The sequence below is a fragment of the Coregonus lavaretus genome, assembly GCF_964263955.1.
Source record: "Coregonus lavaretus genome assembly, chromosome: 3".
Lineage (NCBI taxonomy): Eukaryota > Metazoa > Chordata > Actinopteri > Salmoniformes > Salmonidae > Coregonus > Coregonus lavaretus.
The window spans coordinates 77,094,408-77,116,295 of NC_139990.1; the positions used below are offsets into that span (position 1 = coordinate 77,094,408).

Consider the following 21,888-nt stretch of genomic DNA (forward strand, 5'->3'; position numbering starts at 1 on the left):
AAACCCTTCCCCGCTCTACTCAGCTCCAAACCAAACCCTTCCCCTCTCTCCCCAGCTCCAAACCAAACCCTTCCCCTCTCTCCACAGCTCCAAACCAAACCCTTCCCCTCTCTCCCCAGCTCCAAACCCTTCCCCTCTCTCCCCAGCTCCAAACCAAACCCTTCCTCTCTCTCCCCAGCTCCAAACCCTTCCCCTCTCTCCCCAGCTCCAAACCAAACCCTTCCCCTCTCTCCCCAGCTCCAAACCAAACCCTTCCCCTCTCTCCCCAGCTCCAAACCAAACCCTTCCTCTCTCTCCCCAGCTCCAAACCAAACCCTTCCCCTCTCTCCCCAGCTCCAAACCAAACCCTTCCCCTCTCTCCCCAGCTCCAAACCCTTCCTCTCTCTCCTCAGCTCCAAACCAAACCCTTCCCCTCTCTCCCCAGCTCCAAACCAAACCCTTCCTCTCTCTCCCCAGCTCCAAACCAAACCCTTCCCCTCTCTCCACAGCTCCAAACCAAACCCTTCCCCTCTCTCCCCAGCTCCAAACCAAACCCTTCCCCTCTCTCCCCAGCTCCAAACCCTTCCCCTCTCTCCCCAGCTCCAAACCCTTCCTCTCTCTCCCCAGCTCCAAACCAAACCCTTCCCCTCTCTCCTCAGCTCCAAACCAAACCCTTCCCCTCTCTCCCCAGCTCCAAACCCTTCCTCTCTCTCCCCAGCTCCAAACCAAACCCTTCCCCTCTCTCCCCAGCTCCAAACCCTTCCTCTCTCTCCCCAGCTCCAAACCAAACCCTTCCCCTCTCTCCCCAGCTCCAAACCCTTCCCCGCTCTACTCAGCTCCAAACCAAACCCTTCCCCTCTCTCCCCAGCTCCAAACCAAACCCTTCCTCTCTCTCTCCAGCTCCAAACCAAACCCTTCCTCTTTCTCTCCAGCTCCAAACCCTTCCCCTCTCTCCCCAGCTCCAAACCAAACCCTTCCCCTCTCTCTCCAGCTCCAAACCAAACCCTTCCTCTTTCTCCCCAGCTCCAAACCCTTCCTCTCTCTCCCCAGCTCCAAACCAAACCCTTCCCCTCTCTCCTCAGCTCCAAACCAACCCCTTCCCCTCTCTCCCCAGCTCCAAACCAAACCCTTCCCCTCTCTCCCCAGCTCCAAACCAAACCCTTCCTCTCTCTCCACAGCTCCAAACCAAACCCTTCCTCTTTCTCCCCAGCTCCAAACCAAACCCTTCCTCTTTCTCCCCAGCTCCAAACCCTTCCTCTCTCTCCCCAGCTCCAAACCAAACCCTTCCCCTCTCTCCTCAGCTCCAAACCAACCCCTTCCCCTCTCTCCCCAGCTCCAAACCAAACCCTTCCCCTCTCTCCCCAGCTCCAAACCAAACCCTTCCTCTCTCTCCACAGCTCCAAACCAAACCCTTCCTCTTTCTCCCCAGCTCCAAACCAAACCCTTCCCCTCTCTCCCCAGCTCCAAACCAAACCCTTCCTCTCTCTCCACAGCTCCAAACCAAACCCTTCCTCTTTCTCCCCAGCTCCAAACCAACCCCTTCCCCTCTCTCCCCAGCTCCAAACCAAACCCTTCCCCTCTCTCCCCAGCTCCAAACCAAACCCTTCCTCTCTCTCCACAGCTCCAAACCAAACCCTTCCTCTTTCTCCCCAGCTCCAAACCAAACCCTTCCCCTCTCTCCACAGCTCCAAACCAAACCCTTCCTCTTTCTCCCCAGCTCCAAACCAAACCCTTCCTCTCTCTCCCCATCAAACCCAGTCCAGGTATTAGTAAACAAAGCTTTATTTCAACTGTACAGACAGTTAGTGCAGAATACACAAAGCTCTTATCAGAATGAATATATTACAGAAGAACAGCGACCATTGTTTCAGGGTCTGCTATGGAAAAGAAAAAAAATGTTGAATCCTATTGTCCATCACACACAGTCACACACACCTACTAAAATCACAGTCTCTCTACAATGGCATGCAGAGCCATTGTTAAGTTCAGGGGGAGGTTTACAGACTGAACCCTTGGGGAATGCTAGCTAGCTATTAAGATACTCCAAAGTTGTTGTTCAGGATGGACCATATTCCTGTGGCTGTCCATCTAATACCAGGACCATTCCATCTAATACCAGGACCATTCCATCTAATACCAGGACCATTCCAGAATCTTTATTCTTTGCATTCTACCCGGATGTGGTTGTAGAAGGTAGAGGAGCTGCAGTGTGTCTATGCGCTGGCTCAGGAGTGTGTCTGTGTATGAAGGTAACAGAATATTCCCAAGTGAAGAGAGAAGAGGTAAAGTGGAAACCTACAAGTGACAGCTCTTGTAACACCATGTTATGATAAACAACAAAGGTAGAAATCTAAGTTTAAATAACACTGAATCCTTGAATCCCAAACTTTTCAATGGTTCAACATATCCCCTTATCTACAACACTACATTTGGTACATCATGTCCTCCTGCATAGATCAGGAGGCCTCCTCAAACAGACAGACTCATCATGATTCTTTATATAGTAACATATAGAAACAAACAAGGTGAGAAGGAGAACTAACAGACAGTTGACAAAACATTAAGAACACATGCTCTTTCCATGACAGACTGACCAGGTGAATCCAGGTGAAAGCTATGATCCTTGTTTGTGTGCCATTCAGAGCGTGAATGGGCAAGACAAAATATTTAAGTGCCTTTGAACGGGGTATGGTAGTAGGTGCCAGGCGCACCGGTTTGTGTCAAGAACTGCAACGCTGCTGGGTTTTTCACACTCAACAGTTTCCCGTGTGTATCAAGACTGGTCCACCACCCAAAGAACATCAAGTCAACTTGACACAACTGTGGGAAGCATTGGAGTCAACATGGGCCAGCATCCCTGTGGAACGCTTTCGACACCTTGCAGAGTCCATGCTTCGACGAGTTGAGGCTGTTCTGAGGGCAAAAGGGGGTGCAACTCAATATTAGGAAGGTGTTCTTAATGTTTTGTACACTCAGTGTACAGTCTCTTCTCAACATTACACTGTACACTTCAGGTCTACTGTTAGTCTGTATCTCTTCTCAACATTACACTCCAGGTCTACTGTTAGTCTGTATCTCTTCTCAACATTACATTTCAGGTATACTGTTAAGCGCTTAGTATTTCATATTTCATATGTATGTTAAATAACCTTATTGAAGTAAGAAGTAATCATTGATTCATTATTAGTTCCACATTAGCAGGGTTCAGTCTAGTCCAGAAGAGCCGTTGTTATATTGTTTGTCTCGTGTTCCTCTTTCAGAGCAGCTAGTAAAAGTCCAGTAGTATTTATTATGGAACATTCTCCCACCGAGAAGCTGTTCAACACAATGTTGACTCCACAATGACCATGTTAAAGTGACAATGTGGTCTGAACCTGAAGTTCACAGTTGTTGCTAAAGTAGTGCATCATTTGGCTTCACCACAGCTGTCTGTCAGAGACAGTCAGAATTCAGTTGGAAGCCCAGGTGGCTCCAGGTAATTGGGAGTCAGAGAGTTCAGTTGGAAGCCCAGGTGGCTCCAGGTAATTGGGAGTCAGAGAGTTCAGTTGGAAGCCCAGGTGGCTCCAGGTAATTGGGAGTCAGAGAGTTCAGTTGGAAGCCCAGGTGGCTCCAGGTAATTGGGAGTCAGAGAGTTCAGTTGGAAGCCCAGGTGGCTCCAGGTAATTGGGAGTCAGAGAGTTCATTTGGAAGCCCAGGTGGCTCCAGGTAATTGGGAGTCAGAGAGTTCAGTTGGAAGCCCAGGTGGCTCCAGGTAATTGGGAGTCAGAGAGTTCAGTTGGAAGCCCAGGTGGCTCCAGGTAATTGGAGTTCTCTTTAACAATTGTATTTCCAAATAGAGGAAGAAAAGTGAAGGCACTGTGGTGTAAAGACTTAGGCTACGTCTGAAATGACACCCTATACCCTATATAGAGATGATATTATTCCCTAATCAGGGAATAGGGTGCCATTTTGGAGACTGACAGTAATATCTAGGTATCTGGTCTGCCATTGTTGTGGCAGATGGGTGTGTCTACAGTAAATCTGTGTTTGTTTTCCAGAAGTTCATGGTCTTTGGGGTTGTGCATTGTTTCTACAGATCTTCTCTGCATGTAAAAACAGAGGTTTTGTCCAAGAAGATTTTGTTTCACTGGCCACTGAAAGACAAGAAAAAAAAAGGTATTTAGTTACATATGCTTGTATCTTGTTATTTAGTTATTAAGATTCCTTGTTCATAGACATTAAGCTGGTATGCCATTATATACATCATCAAGTCCTTGAAATTGGGGTAATTCCAAATAATTGATATTCAATGAAAGACCAACAATTTAGCTGTACATTGAATTTGCTTAGTGACATGTCACCATCTGTGAGAATAGTTCCCAATGTTTTTAATGAGAGTGTCTGTCTGTCCTGTCTGGGTATCATCGGGGGGAGGGGGGGGGGGGGGGGGGGGGGGGGGGGTCTTACCAGGGGCCTCCTCAGTTTGAGCCCTCCTTTTTCTTAGTCCTGTTTCTTGTCTTTCTCTGCTTCCTGTGCCACTCCAGCCAACACCAAGGCTGCTGCTTCCTGTGCCACTCCAGCCAACACCAAGGCTGCTGCTTGCTGTGCCACCTCAGACACAACCACTGGAACACCTGGAAACAACACACACAGGAAATCAACGCCTGGCAGTCGTGTGTGAAGTTAACGTGTGACATTCCAACATGAAGGATCTACGTGTCATTGAACTATTACCATAGAACAACGAAGTAACAGAGAGCTTAGAGTACACCTCTCTCTGTTACCAGAACATCTTGTTCAGCAGAGCCGGCTTGGTGAATAGTAACAGTGAAGGCTGACAGAGCAGAGAGCCCAGAGTCAACCTCTCTCTGTTACCAGAACATCTTGTTCAGCAGAGCTGGCTGACGCCAAAGTGTTTCTTAAACATACATGTATGTATGTCGGCTATAGGGTGTGGGACCAGCCCTGCAAACAGCATGCACCACAGAGACAGAGAGATTTATGCAACTCCTGACAGTTGCATGTGCAACTGAAGGGGTGGGTCTCTCTCTTCCTCTCTCTCTCTCTGCCTAAAAAGGACAGCATGTTCTTTCTGTGTTTGTAGAGTGGAGGGGCATACAGACTGACACACTAGGAATCACTAGAGCTCTCTACTGCTCACTCTGCATGTCTGGTTTAATACTGACAGTTATCCAGATATTCTATTTGTAATGTCATTGACCACCATTTACATCCAACAATCAAGCCTTTATATAAAACGTGTAACTTTGGGACACTTTTCCCCGTCTGCCAAGTTTTGGTATGTGTTAACTATACAGTCACCCATAACCACAGGAATTGCATGTATGCCTACACACAGTGGGCTGTATAGTAGCATTGTTTTTCCTGGTAGTGAACATAAGGCAATAAAACTTTGGCCTCATAAAAATGTTCCTGGGCAGCACTACATAGACCGGGTTACCTATAGCTAAACATTGCCCTGAAACAGAGCACGGCTTTCCTCAGTGACTCGGGGGGAAATCTCTACATCTCAAAACAGACATGCTGGAGTTATTTTCACCCTCATTTAAACACTGGAAAGAATAGATTTAACTATCTACTCTACTAAAAGAAAGAGGGCTGATTCATGCTACAACTGTGATTGTGAAGATTCTGTTGTGATTGTGAAGATTCTATTGTGATTGTGAAGATTCGATTGTTATTGTGAAGATTCTATTGTGATTGTGAAGATTCTATTGTGATTGTGAAGATTCTATTGTGATTGTGAAAATTATATTGTGATTGTAAAGATTCTACTGTGATTGTGAAAATTCTATTGTGATTGTGAAAATTCTATTGTGACTGTAGAGATTTATGGTGGGGGTCTGACATACTTTGGCCAGAACAGCGAGGGAATAACCTAATCTCAACTATTCCATGACAAGGGGCCGTGAGTAAACCTAAATGATCTAACTAAAATATACTGAAGGCTACTACGAGTCACTGAAGACAATAGACTCAATTCTCCTCTGCTCTCCCAATGGCCACGTCAAAATGTACAGTTCACTTGACAAACATTTGCATCAGAACTGAGGAGTGGGGAGTGAGGACATTAACATGTCTTATGTAATCCCAGGCAACAGTGCAGAAGTCTTATCTGGGTAATTCACAGAGCACAATGAGAGAGACAGAGCGGGAGAAAGAGAGAGGGGGGAGAGAAAGAGAGAGAGACAGAGCTGCATTTCATGACAAAACAATTAGAGAGTGTCATTTCCCCAAATTTGAAACCGTCTTTCAAGGTTTCAAAGACCTCTCTGATGAGAATAGGCTACCCGTCCTGTTGGGGGAGGACGCAGAGAGCTGTGGGTTGGCAGCGCACTACATTGCTGCCTGCCATAAGATGAGGGACAGTGTCTGACAGACCAACCAACCTGCACATGTCCTCTATATTGTTATTGTTCAATGGTTATTTTGACCCTTGGTTATTGTTGTTACTGTTGTCCTGTTGACAATATTGATTATTATTATTTTAATTATGTTAATAGTGTAAATATCCAAAGTAAGCTTTGGCAATATGTACATTGTTACGTCATGCCAATAAAGCAAATTGAATTAGAGAGAGAGAGAGAGAGAGAGAGAGAGAGAGAGAGAGAACGAGAGAGAGAGAGAGAGAGAGAGAGAGAGAGAGAGAGGAAGCGAGACAGAGAGAGAGAGAGAGAGAGAGAGAGAGAGAGAGAGAGAGAGAGAGAGAGAGAGAGAGAGAGAGAGAGTGATGAAGAGAGAGAGAGAAAAAGAGAGAGGGGGGGAGTGAGACAGAGAGAGAGAGAGAGAGAGAGAGAGAGAGAGAGAGAGAGAGAGTGTGTGTGTGACTGGGGCTATTGTGTTGGTCAGGGCCTTAGGAAGAAGTGACACACTAGAACAGCCTTTTGTCCTTCTGTAGAGGCACTGTCTTACAGAGACTACTGCATGATGTCTTACAGAGACTACTGCATGATGTCTTACAGAGACTACTGCATGATGTCTTACAGAGACTACTGCATGATGTCTTACAGAGACTACTGCATGATGTTTTACAGAGACTACTGCATGATGTCTTACAGAGACTACTGCATGATGTCTTACAGAGACTACTGCATGATGTCTTACAGAGACTACTGTATGATGTCTTACAGAGACTACTGCATGATGTCTTACAGAGACTACTGCATGATGTCTTACAGAGACTACTGCATGATGTCTTACAGAGACTACTGCATGATGTCTTACAGAGACTACTGCATGATGTCTTACAGAGACTACTGCATGATGTCTTACAGAGACTACTGCATGATGTCTTAAAGGCAGCATTATCTGTCCTGATACTCTGTTAACAGGAAAACAACATCCATCCTGTTTATCCCTGCACTGGACCAACCAACAGAGACGTTTATATTGAAGTCTACATTAGAAGGTCTGTATTAAACATGATTAGTTGAATGGTTCAGTAGTTATCTGTGGAGGTTTGGGGTAAGGACTAGCTTTGAGGAGTTAGTGTGTTGGATACCTCCTCCTAGTAAGTGATTGTGTCGGATAGCTCTTGGTAACCAGTCAGTTAATGAGGCTGTGGAGACCTTGGGGGGGTATGCTATGCTTGTGAAAATACCTTTACCTATCTATAGACCCCACACCGTACAACAGTCTGAATAGAAAAAGAGATTTGGTGTTCTACCTCGTTTTACAACTCTGTGGGTGAGTAAATATGCGTTGGTCAATCGGTCTCCTCTGATAAGGACCATTCAATAGTACCTTCTCCCTCTCAGCTTGTCTGCACTTACATTTGTACATTTTAGTAATTTAGCAGACGCTCTTATCCAGAGCAACTTACAATTAGTGAGTGCATACATTTTTCATACTGGCCCCCACTTGCTCACTATCTCTCCCCACATCGCCTCACATTTCATGCATGTTTGCAGAGATGTCTTCCCAGCTATTTGTGCCTGTGGCAGGGGAGGACCAACTATATTCTAGATGAGCCGGATCCGGCTGACTCACACCTTATTGACGTCAGGAAAGACAGGTGTTTTAGGCAACATGTCAAATTAGTGAATCTATGAGCTGGAAGAACAATCATAACCTCCCTGGGGCTAATCAGGACTATAAATGGCAGCCATTGCTCTGTGGAACTCCATTATCAATCCTGCACAACCAGTTAGTGTTGTGTGTTCTGAGATCAGATGTTAGCCCACCACATTATCAAACCTGCACAACCAGTTAGTGCTGTGTGTCCTGAGGTCAGATGTTACCCCCACCACATCACAATGCAACGATCTGGGATATTCAGGATAGTAAGACAGGGTTGACGTTTGATGACATTTGATGATGGTTTAAATAGGTAGAGTGATTGTGTCAGTGAGGATGAAGCGTTATAGGAGTACATACCATCAATCTTTGAGATAGCTGGAGCAGGGGCAGCCACGGGTGCAGGAGCAGGGGCGGCTGGTGTTAGCTCTGGGGTAGGGGCTGGGGCGGCTGGTGTTAGCTCTGGGGTAGGGGCTGGGGCGACCACGGGAGCAGGAGCAGGGGCGGCTGGTGTTAGCTCTGGGGTAGGGGCTGGGGCGGCTGGTGTTAGCTCTGGGGTAGGGGCTGGGGCGACCACGGGAGCAGGAGCAGGGGCGGCTGGTGTTAGCTCTGGGGTAGGGGCTGGGGCGACCACGGGAGCAGGAGCAGGGGCGGCTGGTGTTAGCTCTGGGGTAGGGGCTGGGGCGGCTGGTGTTAGCTCTGGGGTAGGGGCTGGGGCGGCTGGTGTTAGCTCTGGGGTAGGGGCTGGGGCGTTCGAGGGAGCAGGGGCAGGTGTCTCTACTGCAGGCTCTGGGGCTGGAGCTGCCACCTCACCTGGGGCCTCTACTGGTCCTGGGGCCTCTACTGGTCCTGGGGCCTCTACTGGTCCTGGGGCCTCTACTGGTCCTGGGGCCTCTACAGGTTCATTGGCAGCGGCTGCTACAGGGTCCTCCACAGCCACAGGGGTGGCTACTGGCTCTGCTTCAGGCTCAGCCGCAACAACAAGGTCAGTTATGGGGCCACTGGGAGCAGGGGCCTCCACAGCAGGGGCCCCCTCAGGGACAGCGGCCACAGGGGCTGGGGCTTCTTTGGTCTTCTCTATTGGGGCTGGAGCTGGGGTCTCCTCTACCACACTGGGAGCTGGCTCTGGGACAGTTTCAGCCACCATAGGGGCAGCTACCTCGACTGGGGCAACAACCTCAATGGGGGCAGCTACCTCGACTGGGGCAACAACCTCAATGGGGGCAGCTACCTCGACTGGGGCAACAACCTCAATGGGGGCAGCTACCTCGACTGGGGCAACAACCTCAATGGGGGCAGCTACCTCGACTGGGGCAACAACCTCAATGGGGGCAGCTACCTCGACTGGGGCAACAACCTCAATGGGGGCAGCTACCTCGACTGGGGCAACAACCTCAATGGGGGCAGCTACCTCGTCTGGGGCAACAACCTCAATGGGGGCAGCTACCTCGACTGGGGCAACAACCTCAATGGGGGAAGCTATCTCGACTGGGGCAGCAGCTTCCACAACAGGGGCCTCCTCAGACACCACTGTCTTAGCAGGAGCCTCTGCCACAGGAGTAGCCTCAACTACGACAGGCTCAACAGGGGTCACCACCTCCACCGGGGCCACAGCCTCTACTAAGGCCACAGCCTCTGAAGGGACCTCTGCTTCCACGGCTGCAGCCTCAGCAGGGGCTTCAGGGGGAACCTCTGGCTTGGCTTCAGCCAGCACCACCAGGAGCTGGTCCTCCTCCCATCCAGACCCCATGGTCTCCAGGGCCTCTGAGGCCATGATGACGGGTTCCTCAGAGTCATCACAGCCCCCTGACAGGAAGTCATCTGGCAGGGCACTCTGGACAGGAAGCTGCATCTGGTCAGCGATGGTCTCTGTGTCCTCCGAGATGTGACCATTCCTTACAACTGGAATAAACACAGAAAGACATAAGGTTAATGAGAGAAATGTATTTCTAGGTTTAACCTGACATCTGGAACCAGATCCACTTGTAACATTCCTGATAAAAGATACTTGCACAGCACTTTTCCCACTTTACTGAATTGCAAACATTGTTAACTAAGTTGAACTAATGAGGGATCTGATAGGTTGAATACCTGAAATTCAAGCCCTCGTGACTGATCAGCATTGACGCTGGTGTGTCTGTGTTGTCATGAACCAATCTGGTTGTGTTTTAGTTAACCATCTTCAGACACATGCAGCACTCTGCCATAGTAACACCTAAAACATTCCATAGCAACTCCTGCTAACCCAATCCATGATCTACTGCCACGGCCAACTAAAGAAAATATCATGCAACTGCCAGAGACAAGAAGTTAAAGCTCATTAAGGAGACACAAGGTTAACATGGTTAGTATTTATCTGAAACGTGGTTCGTATTTATCTGAAACGTGGTTTGTAATGATCTGAATTGTGGTTTGTATTTATCTGAAACGTGGTTCGTAATTATCTGAAACGTGGTTCGTATTTATCTGAAACGTGGTTCGTAATTATCTGAAACGTGGTTCGTATTTATCTGAAACGTGGTTCGTATTTTTCTGTAAGCTATTCACCAAGGACCTGAAGTAATAATGCCCATAGTATTCACCAAGGACCTGAAGTAATAATGCCCATAGTATTCACCAAGGACCTGAACTAATAATGCCCATAGTATTCCATACAGGGTAATACAACTGCACATGATGCTGATCTAGTGGAACATTCCATCTAAATCTATTACATGCTGAGACTGAACCACAACAGTACTGTCAGTCACAAAAGCTCCTTTATATTAGTCAAATAACTACAGCTTTCCACATGGAAAACGTGCTGTAGATGGAATGGATTCAAATACAGATTGCTGCATTCAAACAAATCAATCTACAGAACATATAACATAATTGATCGTTTAATTAATGTATCACACTCCATCAATATAATTGAGGTTTGCAGATGAACGGTTCACTATGTGTGCCGCTGCAGCAGATGCCAGAGTTCAGAAATGTCAAATGTACCATTTGCTGTCAAAGGTGACACTCACTCTTCAGGTACCTGTGATGTTAATCAACCCATGTGCTGTGAACAGTGGAGCCGTTTTCACTTTGTATTCAAATACTTTGGTTGTTGGAAGTCATCCTGAAGTATTTAACTGCTGTTGAAAATATGACTGAACAGAAGTGGCCCTTGGTAAGAGTCTCAGTTGGTTTGACTCAGCAGTGAGAGAAAACAAAATCAGACTGCAGAACGTTACAGATGAAAAGCTCATCCTCCATTTCCGGGGCTGAAAAATGTGATATATTGAAAGCAACCTTTGGTTTTCTCTGAGCCCTGAGGACTAGGTTCACCTTCCGCCCCTCGGTATGAAACTGGATGGGGAAGTGTATATGAATGATACAGACTAGATGGGGACATATCCATCCAGGGGCAGGCTGCTAGACACCTGGGAAACACACAACAGATAGTCTGTTAGCCTGGTCCCAGATCTGTTTGTGTTGAATAGCCCACTTCTAGGATGTTTCAAAATACAACGATTTACCATAGAGTTGGAACCAGTCTGTCTGCAAAACAGTTCAGGAAATCTGTTTCTTAGACTGATCACACCATTCCTATTATTTAATCCATGTCACTGTTAACTCCTCTGATGTAAACAGAGCATTGTTTCATGCATGACATAAACCAAATGATCAAATTAGACGCTCCCGCTTCCCGGTTTGGTATGACTGTCGTAGCCCCTAAAGACCAGGGAGCAATGACTGGAAAGGAATGTGATGGGTTAGCACAAAATAGGAACTAACCAGGCCAATAGGAACTAACCAGGCCAATGGGAACTAACCAGGCCAATGGGAACTAACCAGGCCAATGGGAACTAACCAGGCCAATGGGAACTAACCAGGCCAATGGAAGACAAGCAAACAGAGAGAGAGATTTGTAGGTCTACAAAGTCTCTCAACAGTAAGTTATGGGGTGCTGTGATGAGGAGTTACGAGGTGATGTGATGAGGAGTTATGGGGTGATGTGATGAGGAGTTATGGGGTGATGTGATGAGGAGTTATGGGGTGATGTGATGAGGAGTTATGGGGTGATGTGATGAGGAGTTATGGGGTGATGTGATGAGGAGTTATGGGGTGATGTGCTGAGGAGTTATGGGGTGATGTGCTGAGGAGTTATGGGGTGATGTAATGAGGAGTTATGGTGAAGTGATGAGGAGTTATGGTGAAGTGATGAGGAGTTATGGTGAAGTGATGAGGAGTTATGGGGTGATGAGGAGTTATGGGGTGATGTGATGAGGAGTTATGGGGTGATGTGATGAGCAGTTATGGGGTGATGAGGAGTTATGGGGTGATGAGGAGTTATGGGGTGATGTGATGAGGAGTTATGGGGTGATGTGCTGAGGAGTTATGGGGTGATGTGCTGAGGAGTTATGGGGTGATGTAATGAGGAGTTATGGGGTGATGAGGAGTTATGGGGTGCTGTGATGAGGAGTTATGGGGTGATGTGCTGAGGAGTTATGGGGTGATGTAATGAGGAGTTATGGGGTGATGAGGAGTTATGGGGTGATGAGGAGTTATGGGGTGCTGTGATGAGGAGTTATGGTGAAGTGATGATTCATTTTGTTGTAGCTCTACAGGAAGCCTGTTATGTAATAGTATGTATTATGAGGAGAAAAACAGAGCTGCCAAAATGCTGTGTTGGTTGGTTTAACTTCAGGGGGGAGGGGTCATTGGTGCACACCTGGGTGATATTACACTCCTCTCTCACCTTGCTATCGTATCGATATCACGTGGCCTTGCTAGCAACTCCAGGGCTGAATATTACACTTACAGTTGTACAGCCAGCTAGAGCTCAGGGATAGGACAGCTGTTGTCTGTAGCTGGCTGGCTGGTGGGACAGAGACAGACAGAGACAGACAGAGATAGAGCCCCTCTTGGCATGGATCACTTGTGTGTCAACATGATTCCCATCCAAAGATGACAGAGATCCCAGTCAAAACAGCTAGTGAGGCCCTGGACAGAGGGAGCTGGGGGATGGGACCCAGTGGGACCACTGTGGTATTGGCTGGTATACAGCTGGTGAGACAGCGCTGTTAGATGGGACAGATCACTACCACGCAGGGCCACATGTACAGAGTAGTAGCATGGTACAATAAGACATGTCAGAGGTGACGTCAGCCTCTGGGACCAAGACAGAGAATCTCCAGGTGACCTGGCTGGCTAGCTGGATGGCACTACAACAACACCCTGAAACAGACAGACACAGACACACTGCTAGAGATGGCACTACAACAACACCCTGAAACAGACAGACACACTGCTAGAGATGGCACTACAACAACACCCTGAAACAGACAGACACTGCTAGAGATGGCACTACAACAACACCCTGAAACAGACAGACACACTGCTAGAGATGGCACTACAACAACACCCTGAAACAGACAGACACTGCTAGAGATGGCACTACAACAACACCCTGAGCTGGTAATCTAGTCACTACAGTGCACTACGTTTGGCCAGAGCTGGTAATCTAGTCACTACAGTGCACTACGTTTGGCCAGAGCTGGTAATCTAGTCACTACAGTGCACTACGTTTGGCCAGAGCTGGTAATCTAGTCACTACAGTGCACTACGTTTGGCCAGAGCTGGTAATCTAGTCACTACAGTGCACTACGTTTGGCCAGAGCTGGTAATCTAGTCACTACAGTGCACTACGTTTGGCCAGAGCTGGTAATCTAGTCACTACAGTGCACTACGTTTGGCCAGACCATTTTGGTGTAGTGTGAAAGCAAGGTACCACATACTGTATACCTTCAGGTCAGTAACTCATACACAGAGAGGGTCATTTAGTATTTAACATTAGATTTCCATCTAACAACATGTATAAAGACATACTGATGGTCAGGCTGCAACAACATGTATAAAGACATACTGATGGTCAGGCTGCAACAACATGTATAAAGACATACTGATGGTCAGGCTGCAACATGTATAAAGACATACTGATGGTCAGGCTGTAACATGTATAAAGATATACTGATGGTCAGGCTGTAACATGTATAAAGACATACTGATGGTCAGGCTACAACAACATGTATAAAGACATACTGATGGTCAGGCTGCAACATGTATAAAGATATACTGATGGTCAGGCTACAACAACATGTATAAAGACATACTGATGGTCAGGCTGCAACAACATGTATAAAGACATACTGATGGTCAGGCTGTAACATGTATAAAGATATACTGATGGTCAGGCTGTAACATGTATAAAGACATACTGATGGTCAGGCTGTAACATGTATAAAGACATACTGATGGTCAGGCTGTAACATGTATAAAGATATACTGATGGTCAGGCTGTAACATGTATAAAGATATACTGATGGTCAGGCTACAACAACATGTATAAAGACATACTGATGGTCAGGCTGTAACATGTATAAAGACATACTGATGGTCAGGCTGTAACATGTATAAAGATACAGTGGGGGAAAAAAGTATTTAGTCAGCCACCAATTGCGCAAGTTCTCCCACTTCAAAAGATGAGAGAGGCCTGTAATTTTCATCATAGGTACACGTCAACTATGACAGAAAAAATGAGGAAAAAAAATCCAGAAAATCACATTGTAGGATTTTTAATGAATTTATTTGCAAATTATGGTGGAAAATAAGTATTTGGTCAATAACAAAAGTTTCTCAATACTTTGTTATATACCCTTTGTTGGCAATGACACAGGTCAAACGTTTTCTGTAAGTCTTCACAAGGTTTTCACACACTGTTGCTGGTATTTTGGCCCATTCCTCATGCAGATCTCCTCTAGAGCAGTGATGTTTTGGGGCTGTCGCTGGGCAACACGGACTTTCAACTCCCTCCAAAGATTTTCTATGGGGTTGAGATCTGGAGACTGGCTAGGCCACTCCAGGACCTTGAAATGCTTCTTACGAAGCCACTCCTTCGTTGCCCGGGCGGTGTGTTTGGGATCATTGTCATGCTGAAAGACCCAGCCACGTTTCATCTTCAATGCCCTTGCTGATGGAAGGAGGTTTTCACTCAAAATCTCACGATACATGGCCCCATTCATTCTTTCCTTTACACGGATCAGTCGTCCTGGTCCCTTTGCAGAAAAACAGCCCCAAAGCATGATGTTTCCACCCCCATGCTTCACAGTAGGTATGGTGTTCTTTGGATGCAACTCAGCATTCTTTGTCCTCCAAACACGACGAGTTGAGTTTTTACCAAAAATATATATTTTGGTTTCATCTGACCATATGACATTCTCCCAATCCTCTTCTGGATCATCCAAATGCACTCTAGCAAACTTCAGACGGGCCTGGACATGTACTGGCTTAAGCAGGGGGACACGTCTGGCACTGCAGGATTTGAGTCCCTGGCGGCGTAGTGTGTTACTGATGGTAGGCTTTGTTACTTTGGTCCCAGCTCTCTGCAGGTCATTCACTAGGTCCCCCCGTGTGGTTCTGGGATTTTTGCTCACCGTTTTTGTGATCATTTTGACCCCACGGGGTGAGATCTTGCGTGGAGCCCCAGATCGAGGGAGATTATCAGTGGTCTTGTATGTCTTCCATTTCCTAATAATTGCTCCCACAGTTGATTTCTTCAAACCAAGCTGCTTACCTATTGCAGATTCAGTCTTCCCAGCCTGGTGCAGGTCTACAATTTTGTTTCTGGTGTCCTTTGACAGCTCTTTGGTCTTGGCCATAGTGGAGTTTGGAGTGTGACTGTTTGAGGTTGTGGACAGGTGTCTTTTATACTGATAACGAGTGGAGGAAAGAGGAGCCTCTTAAAGAAGAAGTTACAGGTCTGTGAGAGCCAGAAATCTTGCTTGTTTGTAGGTGACCAAATACTTATTTTCCACCATAATTTGCAAATAAATTCATTAAAAATCCTACAATGTGATTTTCTGGATTTTTTTTCTTCTCAATTTGTCTGTCATAGTTGACGTGATGAAAATGATGAAAATTACAGGCCTCTCTCATCTTTTTAAGTGGGAGAACTTGCACAATTGGTGGCTGACTAAATACTTTTTTCCCCCACTGTATACTGATGGTCAGGCTGTAACATGTATAAAGACATACTGATGGTCAGGCTGTAACATGTATAAAGATATACTGATGGTCAGGCTGTAACATGTATAAAGATATACTGATGGTCAGGCTGTAACATGTATAAAGACATACTGATGGTCAGGCTGTAACATGTATAAAGATATACTGATGGTCAGGCTACAACAACATGTATAAAGACATACTGATGGTCAGGCTGCAACATGTATAAAGACATACTGATGGTCAGGCTGTAACATGTATAAAGATATACTGATGGTCAGGCTGCAACAACATGTATAAAGACATACTGATGGTCAGGCTGTAACATGTATAAAGACATACTGATGGTCAGGCTGTAACATGTATAAAGATATACTGATGGTCAGGCTACAACAACATGTATAAAGATATACTGATGGTCAGGCTGTAACATGTATAAAGATATACTGATGGTCAGGCTTAACATGTATAAAGATATACTGATGGTCAGGCTACAACAACATGTATAAAGACATACTGATGGTCAGGCTGTAACATGTATAAAGATATACTGATGGTCAGGCTACAACAACATGTATAAAGACATACTGATGGTCAGGCTGTAACATGTATAAAGATATACTGATGGTCAGGCTTAACATGTATAAAGATATACTGATGGTCAGGCTACAACAACATGTATAAAGACATACTGATGGTCAGGCTGTAACATGTATAAAGATATACTGATGGTCAGGCTACAACAACATGTATAAAGACATACTGATGGTCAGGCTGTAACATGTATAAAGACATACTGATGGTCAGGCTGTAACATGTATAAAGACATACTGATGGTCAGGCTGTAACATGTATAAAGATATACTGATGGTCAGGCTACAACAACATGTATAAAGACATACTGATGGTCAGGCTGTAACATGTATAAAGATATACTGATGGTCAGGCTACAACAACATGTATAAAGATATACTGATGGTCAGGCTACAACAACATGTATAAAGACATACTGATGGTCAGGCTTAACATGTATAAAGACATACTGATGGTCAGGCTGTAACATGTATAAAGATATACTGATGGTCAGGCTGCAACAACATGTATAAAGACATACTGATGGTCAGGCTACAACAACATGTATAAAGATATACTGATGGTCAGGCTACAACAACATGTATAAAGACATACTGATGGTCAGGCTGCAACAACATGTATAAAGACATACTGATGGTCAGGCTGCAACAACATGTATAAAGACATACTGATGGTCAGGCTGCAACATGTATAAAGACATACTGATGGTCAGGCTGCAACAACATGTATAAAGACATACTGATGGTCAGGCTGCAACAACAGGGCAGTGAGTACACAGTGTGAGTGTATGTTAAATGATGACATAATGCCCTCAGCTGTGCCTGTCCCTGGAGTGTGGAAGCCATGTGGCAGGACCAGAGCCAGGCAGGCCCCATGAATGGACAATATGGCCCCTGTGTCAGCCAGGCCTCTCTGTGGGTAGCAGGGTTTCCAGGTTGTGACAAAAAGCAAAAGCAAAAAGAAAAGCTATAAATCAAACTGTTTCTGGTCGGGAGAAAAAAAATATATAAATCCTTCATAAGAGTTTCAGGTTTGGGGAAGCGTACAATTTAGTTAGGGGTGGTATGTAGTATGGCTCTGGGGGGAGTTAGGGGTGGTATGTAGTATGTCTCTGGGGGAGTTAGGGGTGGTATGTAGTATGGCTCTGGGGGAGTTAGGGGTGGTATGTAGTATGGCTCTGGGGGAAGTTAGGGGTGGTATGTAGTATGGCTCTGGGGGAGTTAGGGGTGGTATGTAGTATGGCTCTGGGGGAGTTAGGGGTGGTATGTAGTATGGCTCTGGGGGAGTTAGGGGTGGTATGTAGTATGGCTCTGGGGGAGTTAGGGGTGGTATATAGTATGGCTCTGGGGGAGTTAGGGGTGGTATGTAGTATGGCTCTGGGGGGAGTTAGGGGTGGTATGTAGTATGGCTCTGGGGGAGTTAGGGGTGGTATGTAGTATGGCTCTGGGGGAGTTAGGGGTGGAATAGCTCTGGGGGAGTTAGGGGTGGTATGTAGTATGGCTCTGGGGGGGTTAGGGGTGGAATAGCTCTGGGGGGAGTTAGGGGTGGTATGTAGTATGGCTCTGGGGGAGTTAGGGGTGGTATGTAGTATGGTTCTGGAGGGAGTTAGGGGTGGTATGGCTCTGGGGGGAGTTAGGGGAGGTATGTAGTATGGCTCTGGGGGAGTTAGGGGTGGTATGTAGTATGGTTCTGGAGGGAGTTAGGGGTGGTATGGCTCTGGGGGAGTTAGGGGTGGTATGTAGTATGGCTCTGGGGGAGTTAGGGGTGGTATGTAGTATGGCTCTGGGGGAGTTAGGGGTGGTATGTAGTATGGTTCTGGAGGGAGTTAGGGGTGGTATGTAGTATGGTTCTGGAGGGAGTTAGGGGTGGTATGGCTCTGGGGGAGTTAGGGGTGGTATGTAGTATGGTTCTGGGGGGAGTTAGGGGTGGTATGTAGTATGGCTCTGGGGGGAGTTAGGGGTGGTATGTAGTATGGCTCTGGGGGAGTTAGGGGTGGTATGTAGTATGGCTCTGGGGGAGTTAGGGGTGGTATGTAGTATGGTTCTGGAGGGAGTTAGGGGTGGTATGTAGTATGGTTCTGGAGGGAGTTAGGGGTGGTATGGCTCTGGGGGAGTTAGGGGTGGTATGTAGTATGGCTCTGGGGGAGTTAGGGGTGGTATGTAGTATGGCTCTGGGGGAGTTAGGGGTGGTATGTAGTATGGCTCTGGGGGAGTTAGGGGTGGTATGTAGTATGGCTCTGGGGGAGTTAGGGGTGGTATGTAGTATGGCTCTGGGGGGAGTTAGGGGTGGTATGTAGTATGGCTCTGGGGGGAGTTGGGGGTGGTATGGCTGGCTTTCTAAGAAGCCGTCACCACTCAATTCATTTCAAAGGGGCTTTATTGGCATAGGAAACGTGTTGACATTACAAAAGCAAGTGAAATAAACAATCAACAGAAGTGAGAAGGCAAATATTGCACTAAAAAAGGTTTTAAAAAGATAAAGACGTTTCAAGTGTTATATTATCAGCTATATGTTTTATCAATGTGCAAATAGTTGTAGTATGAATAGTGGGGGAAGATACATAAACAGATAAATATGGGTTGTATTTATAATGGGGTTTGTTCTTCACTGGTTGCCCTTTTCTCATGGCAACAGGTCACAAATCTTGCTGCTGTGACTGCACACTGTGGTATTTCACCCAATAGATATGGGAGTTTATAAATGTTTGTTGTGTTTAACAATTATTTGTGGGTGTGTGTAATCTGTGGGAAATATGTGTCTCTAATATGGTCATACATTTGGCAGGAGGTTAGGAAGTGCAGCTCAGTTTCCACCTCATTTTGTGGGCAGTGTGCACATAGCCTGTCTTTTCTCGATAGCCAGGTCTGCCTACGGCGGCCTTTCTCAATAGCAAGGCTATGCTCACTGAGTCTGTACAGTCAAGGATTTCCTTAATTTTGGGTCAGTCACAGTGGTCAGGTATTCTGCCACTGTGTATTCTCTGTTTAGGGCCAGGTAGCATTCCAATTTGCTCTGTTTATTGGTTGATTCTTTCCAATGTGTCAAGTAATTATATTTTTGTTTTCTTATAATTTGGTTGGGTCTAAATGTGTTTCTGTCCTGGGGCTCTGTGGGCTCTGTATGTGTTTGTGAACAGAGCCCCAGAACCAGCTTGCTTAGGGGACTCTTCTCCAGGTTCATCTCTCTGTAGGTGATGGCTTTGTGGGGGAATGTGTGGGCATCGCTTCCTTTTAGGTGGTTGTAGAATTTAACGGCTCTTTTCTAGATTTTGATCATTAGCGGGTATAGTCCTAATTCTGCTCTGCATGATTTGTTTGGGGTTTGGCGTTGTACACAAAGTATATTTTTGCAGAATTCTGCATGCAGAGTCTCAATTGGGTGTTTGTCCCATTTTGTGAATTATTGGTTGGTGAGTGGACCCCAGACTTCACAACCATAGAGGGCAATTTGTTCGATAACTGATTTAAGTATTTACACAGTACAGGCTAACTAACAGGTTGGGTCAGAACCCTATAGCCTCAGGGATATGGCACAGTACAGGCCATGCCACAGCATAATCACAGCTAATTAACAGGTTGGGTCAGAACCCTATAGCCTCAGGGATATGACACAGTACAGGCCATGCCAAAGCAGAATCACAGCTAACTAACAGGTTGGGTCAGAACCCTATAGCCTCAGGGATATGGCACAGTACAGGTCATGCCACAGCATAATCACAGCTAACTAACAGGTTGGGTCAGAACCCTATAGCCTCAGGGATATGGCACAGTACAGGTCATGCCACAGCATAATCACAGCTAACTAACAGGTTGGGTCAGAACCCTATAGCCTAAGGGATATGGCACAGTACAGGTCATGCCACAGCATAATCACAGCTAACTAACAGGTTGGGTCAGAACCCTATAGCCTCAGGGATATGGCACAGTACAGGTCATGCCACAGCATAATCACAGCTAACTAACAGGTTGGGTCAGAACCCTATAGCCTCAGGGATATGGCACAGTACAGGTCATGCCACAGCATAATCACAGCTAACTAACAGGTTGGGTCAGAACCCTATAGCCCCAGGGATATGGCACAGTACAGGTCATGCCACAGCATAATCACAGCTAACTAACAGGTTGGGTCAGAACCCTATAGCCTAAGGGATATGGCACAGTACAGGTCATGCCACAGCATAATCACAGCTAATTAACAGGTTGGGTCAGAACCCTATAGCCTCAGGGTGCAGATGTGCTGCCAACAATGCAATGTTTTCAACAGCAGTTTGATCAAAGCTGCATGGGCTCTCTAACTGGCAACATGTTAATGTCCAGGGAACATAATGTACTGTAATATAGACATGAGGATGTGAGCACCTGTGGTCTTCCACTCCATAGGGGGAGAAAGAAGCTGATAGGAAGAGCTGATTGTTTTGTTCTGGTTTTTACATATTTTAACTAATGGAAAGATAAGCTACTAATGCATTATCATTGGCTGTGGTTAGTCAAAAGATAAAACTGATCACCAATAACTGAGTAAATGTAACACCAGATAGTGATCATAATAAAGCTTTCTGCTATAATCATAATGTAACACCAGATAGTGATCATAATAAAGCTTTCTGCTATAATCACAATGTAACACCAGATACTGATCATAATAAAGCTTTCTGCTATAATCCCAATGTAACACCATGGTAAAAAAAAAAAAAAAGACAAAATCAATGCAGGTAACACAACCTTCTGCAGTGTGAGAACTTATTCTAATCGCAACAAAAAAAATAACTTACTTTGACTAATTTTGCCAAAACTTTAAAGAAGTGTCACTGTCAACTGATCCTGACAAAAATGTACTCACCAAATGTGTCTCCATTGGCCTCCTCGGGTTTTGTCCCCGGTCTCTTCTCCTGATCGACAGTCTGTGTGCTGGACGAAGAACACCCCATGGTGAAGAAGAGAGGAGAGATGAAGAGATGGATGAAAATAAAAGATGGAAAGAAGATTGACACTAAAAGCGAATGGTCGATGCTCTGTCAACTCAGACAGCGACTGGCTGGGTAAAACATGAACAGAACAGCAAGGTGGTTGTCTATGAGGAGTAACTGGAGACCATTATTTCCTGTTGTCTGTCTGCCCTGTCTGTTTATGCATGGCCAGTCGCCCTCATGCCCTGGACAACGGACTGTTGTGCTCTGCACACTAACCACACGTAAGGCACTGTCTGGATAAAATGAAGACCCTCAACTGTGCTCTCTCTCTTTACATTGGGGAAGTAGTTTAA

At 46.1% G+C, this 21,888-nt stretch overlaps 1 protein-coding gene across 2 annotated transcripts; it reads right to left on the minus strand.

Annotated features, from left to right (window-relative positions):
- Positions 1-1,743: 1,743 nt before the first annotated feature.
- On the minus strand, positions 1,744-21,816 carry LOC311111170 (uncharacterized protein). Of its 2 annotated transcripts, none has more exons than XM_084153860.1 (4): positions 21,466-21,816; positions 8,809-9,897; positions 4,426-4,592; positions 1,744-4,112 (listed from the first exon to the last, which is right to left on the minus strand). In XM_084153860.1, the coding sequence occupies exons 1-3, from the start codon at positions 21,551-21,553 to the stop codon at positions 4,459-4,461; spliced, it is 1,311 nt and encodes a 436-aa protein (XP_084009986.1). In that variant the 5' UTR covers positions 21,554-21,816; the 3' UTR covers positions 1,744-4,112; positions 4,426-4,458. The 2 variants fall into 2 exon arrangements, with proteins under 2 accessions (XP_084009986.1, XP_084009985.1); XM_084153859.1 differs by having other exon boundaries at positions 8,356-9,897.
- Positions 21,817-21,888: the final 72 nt, after the last annotated feature.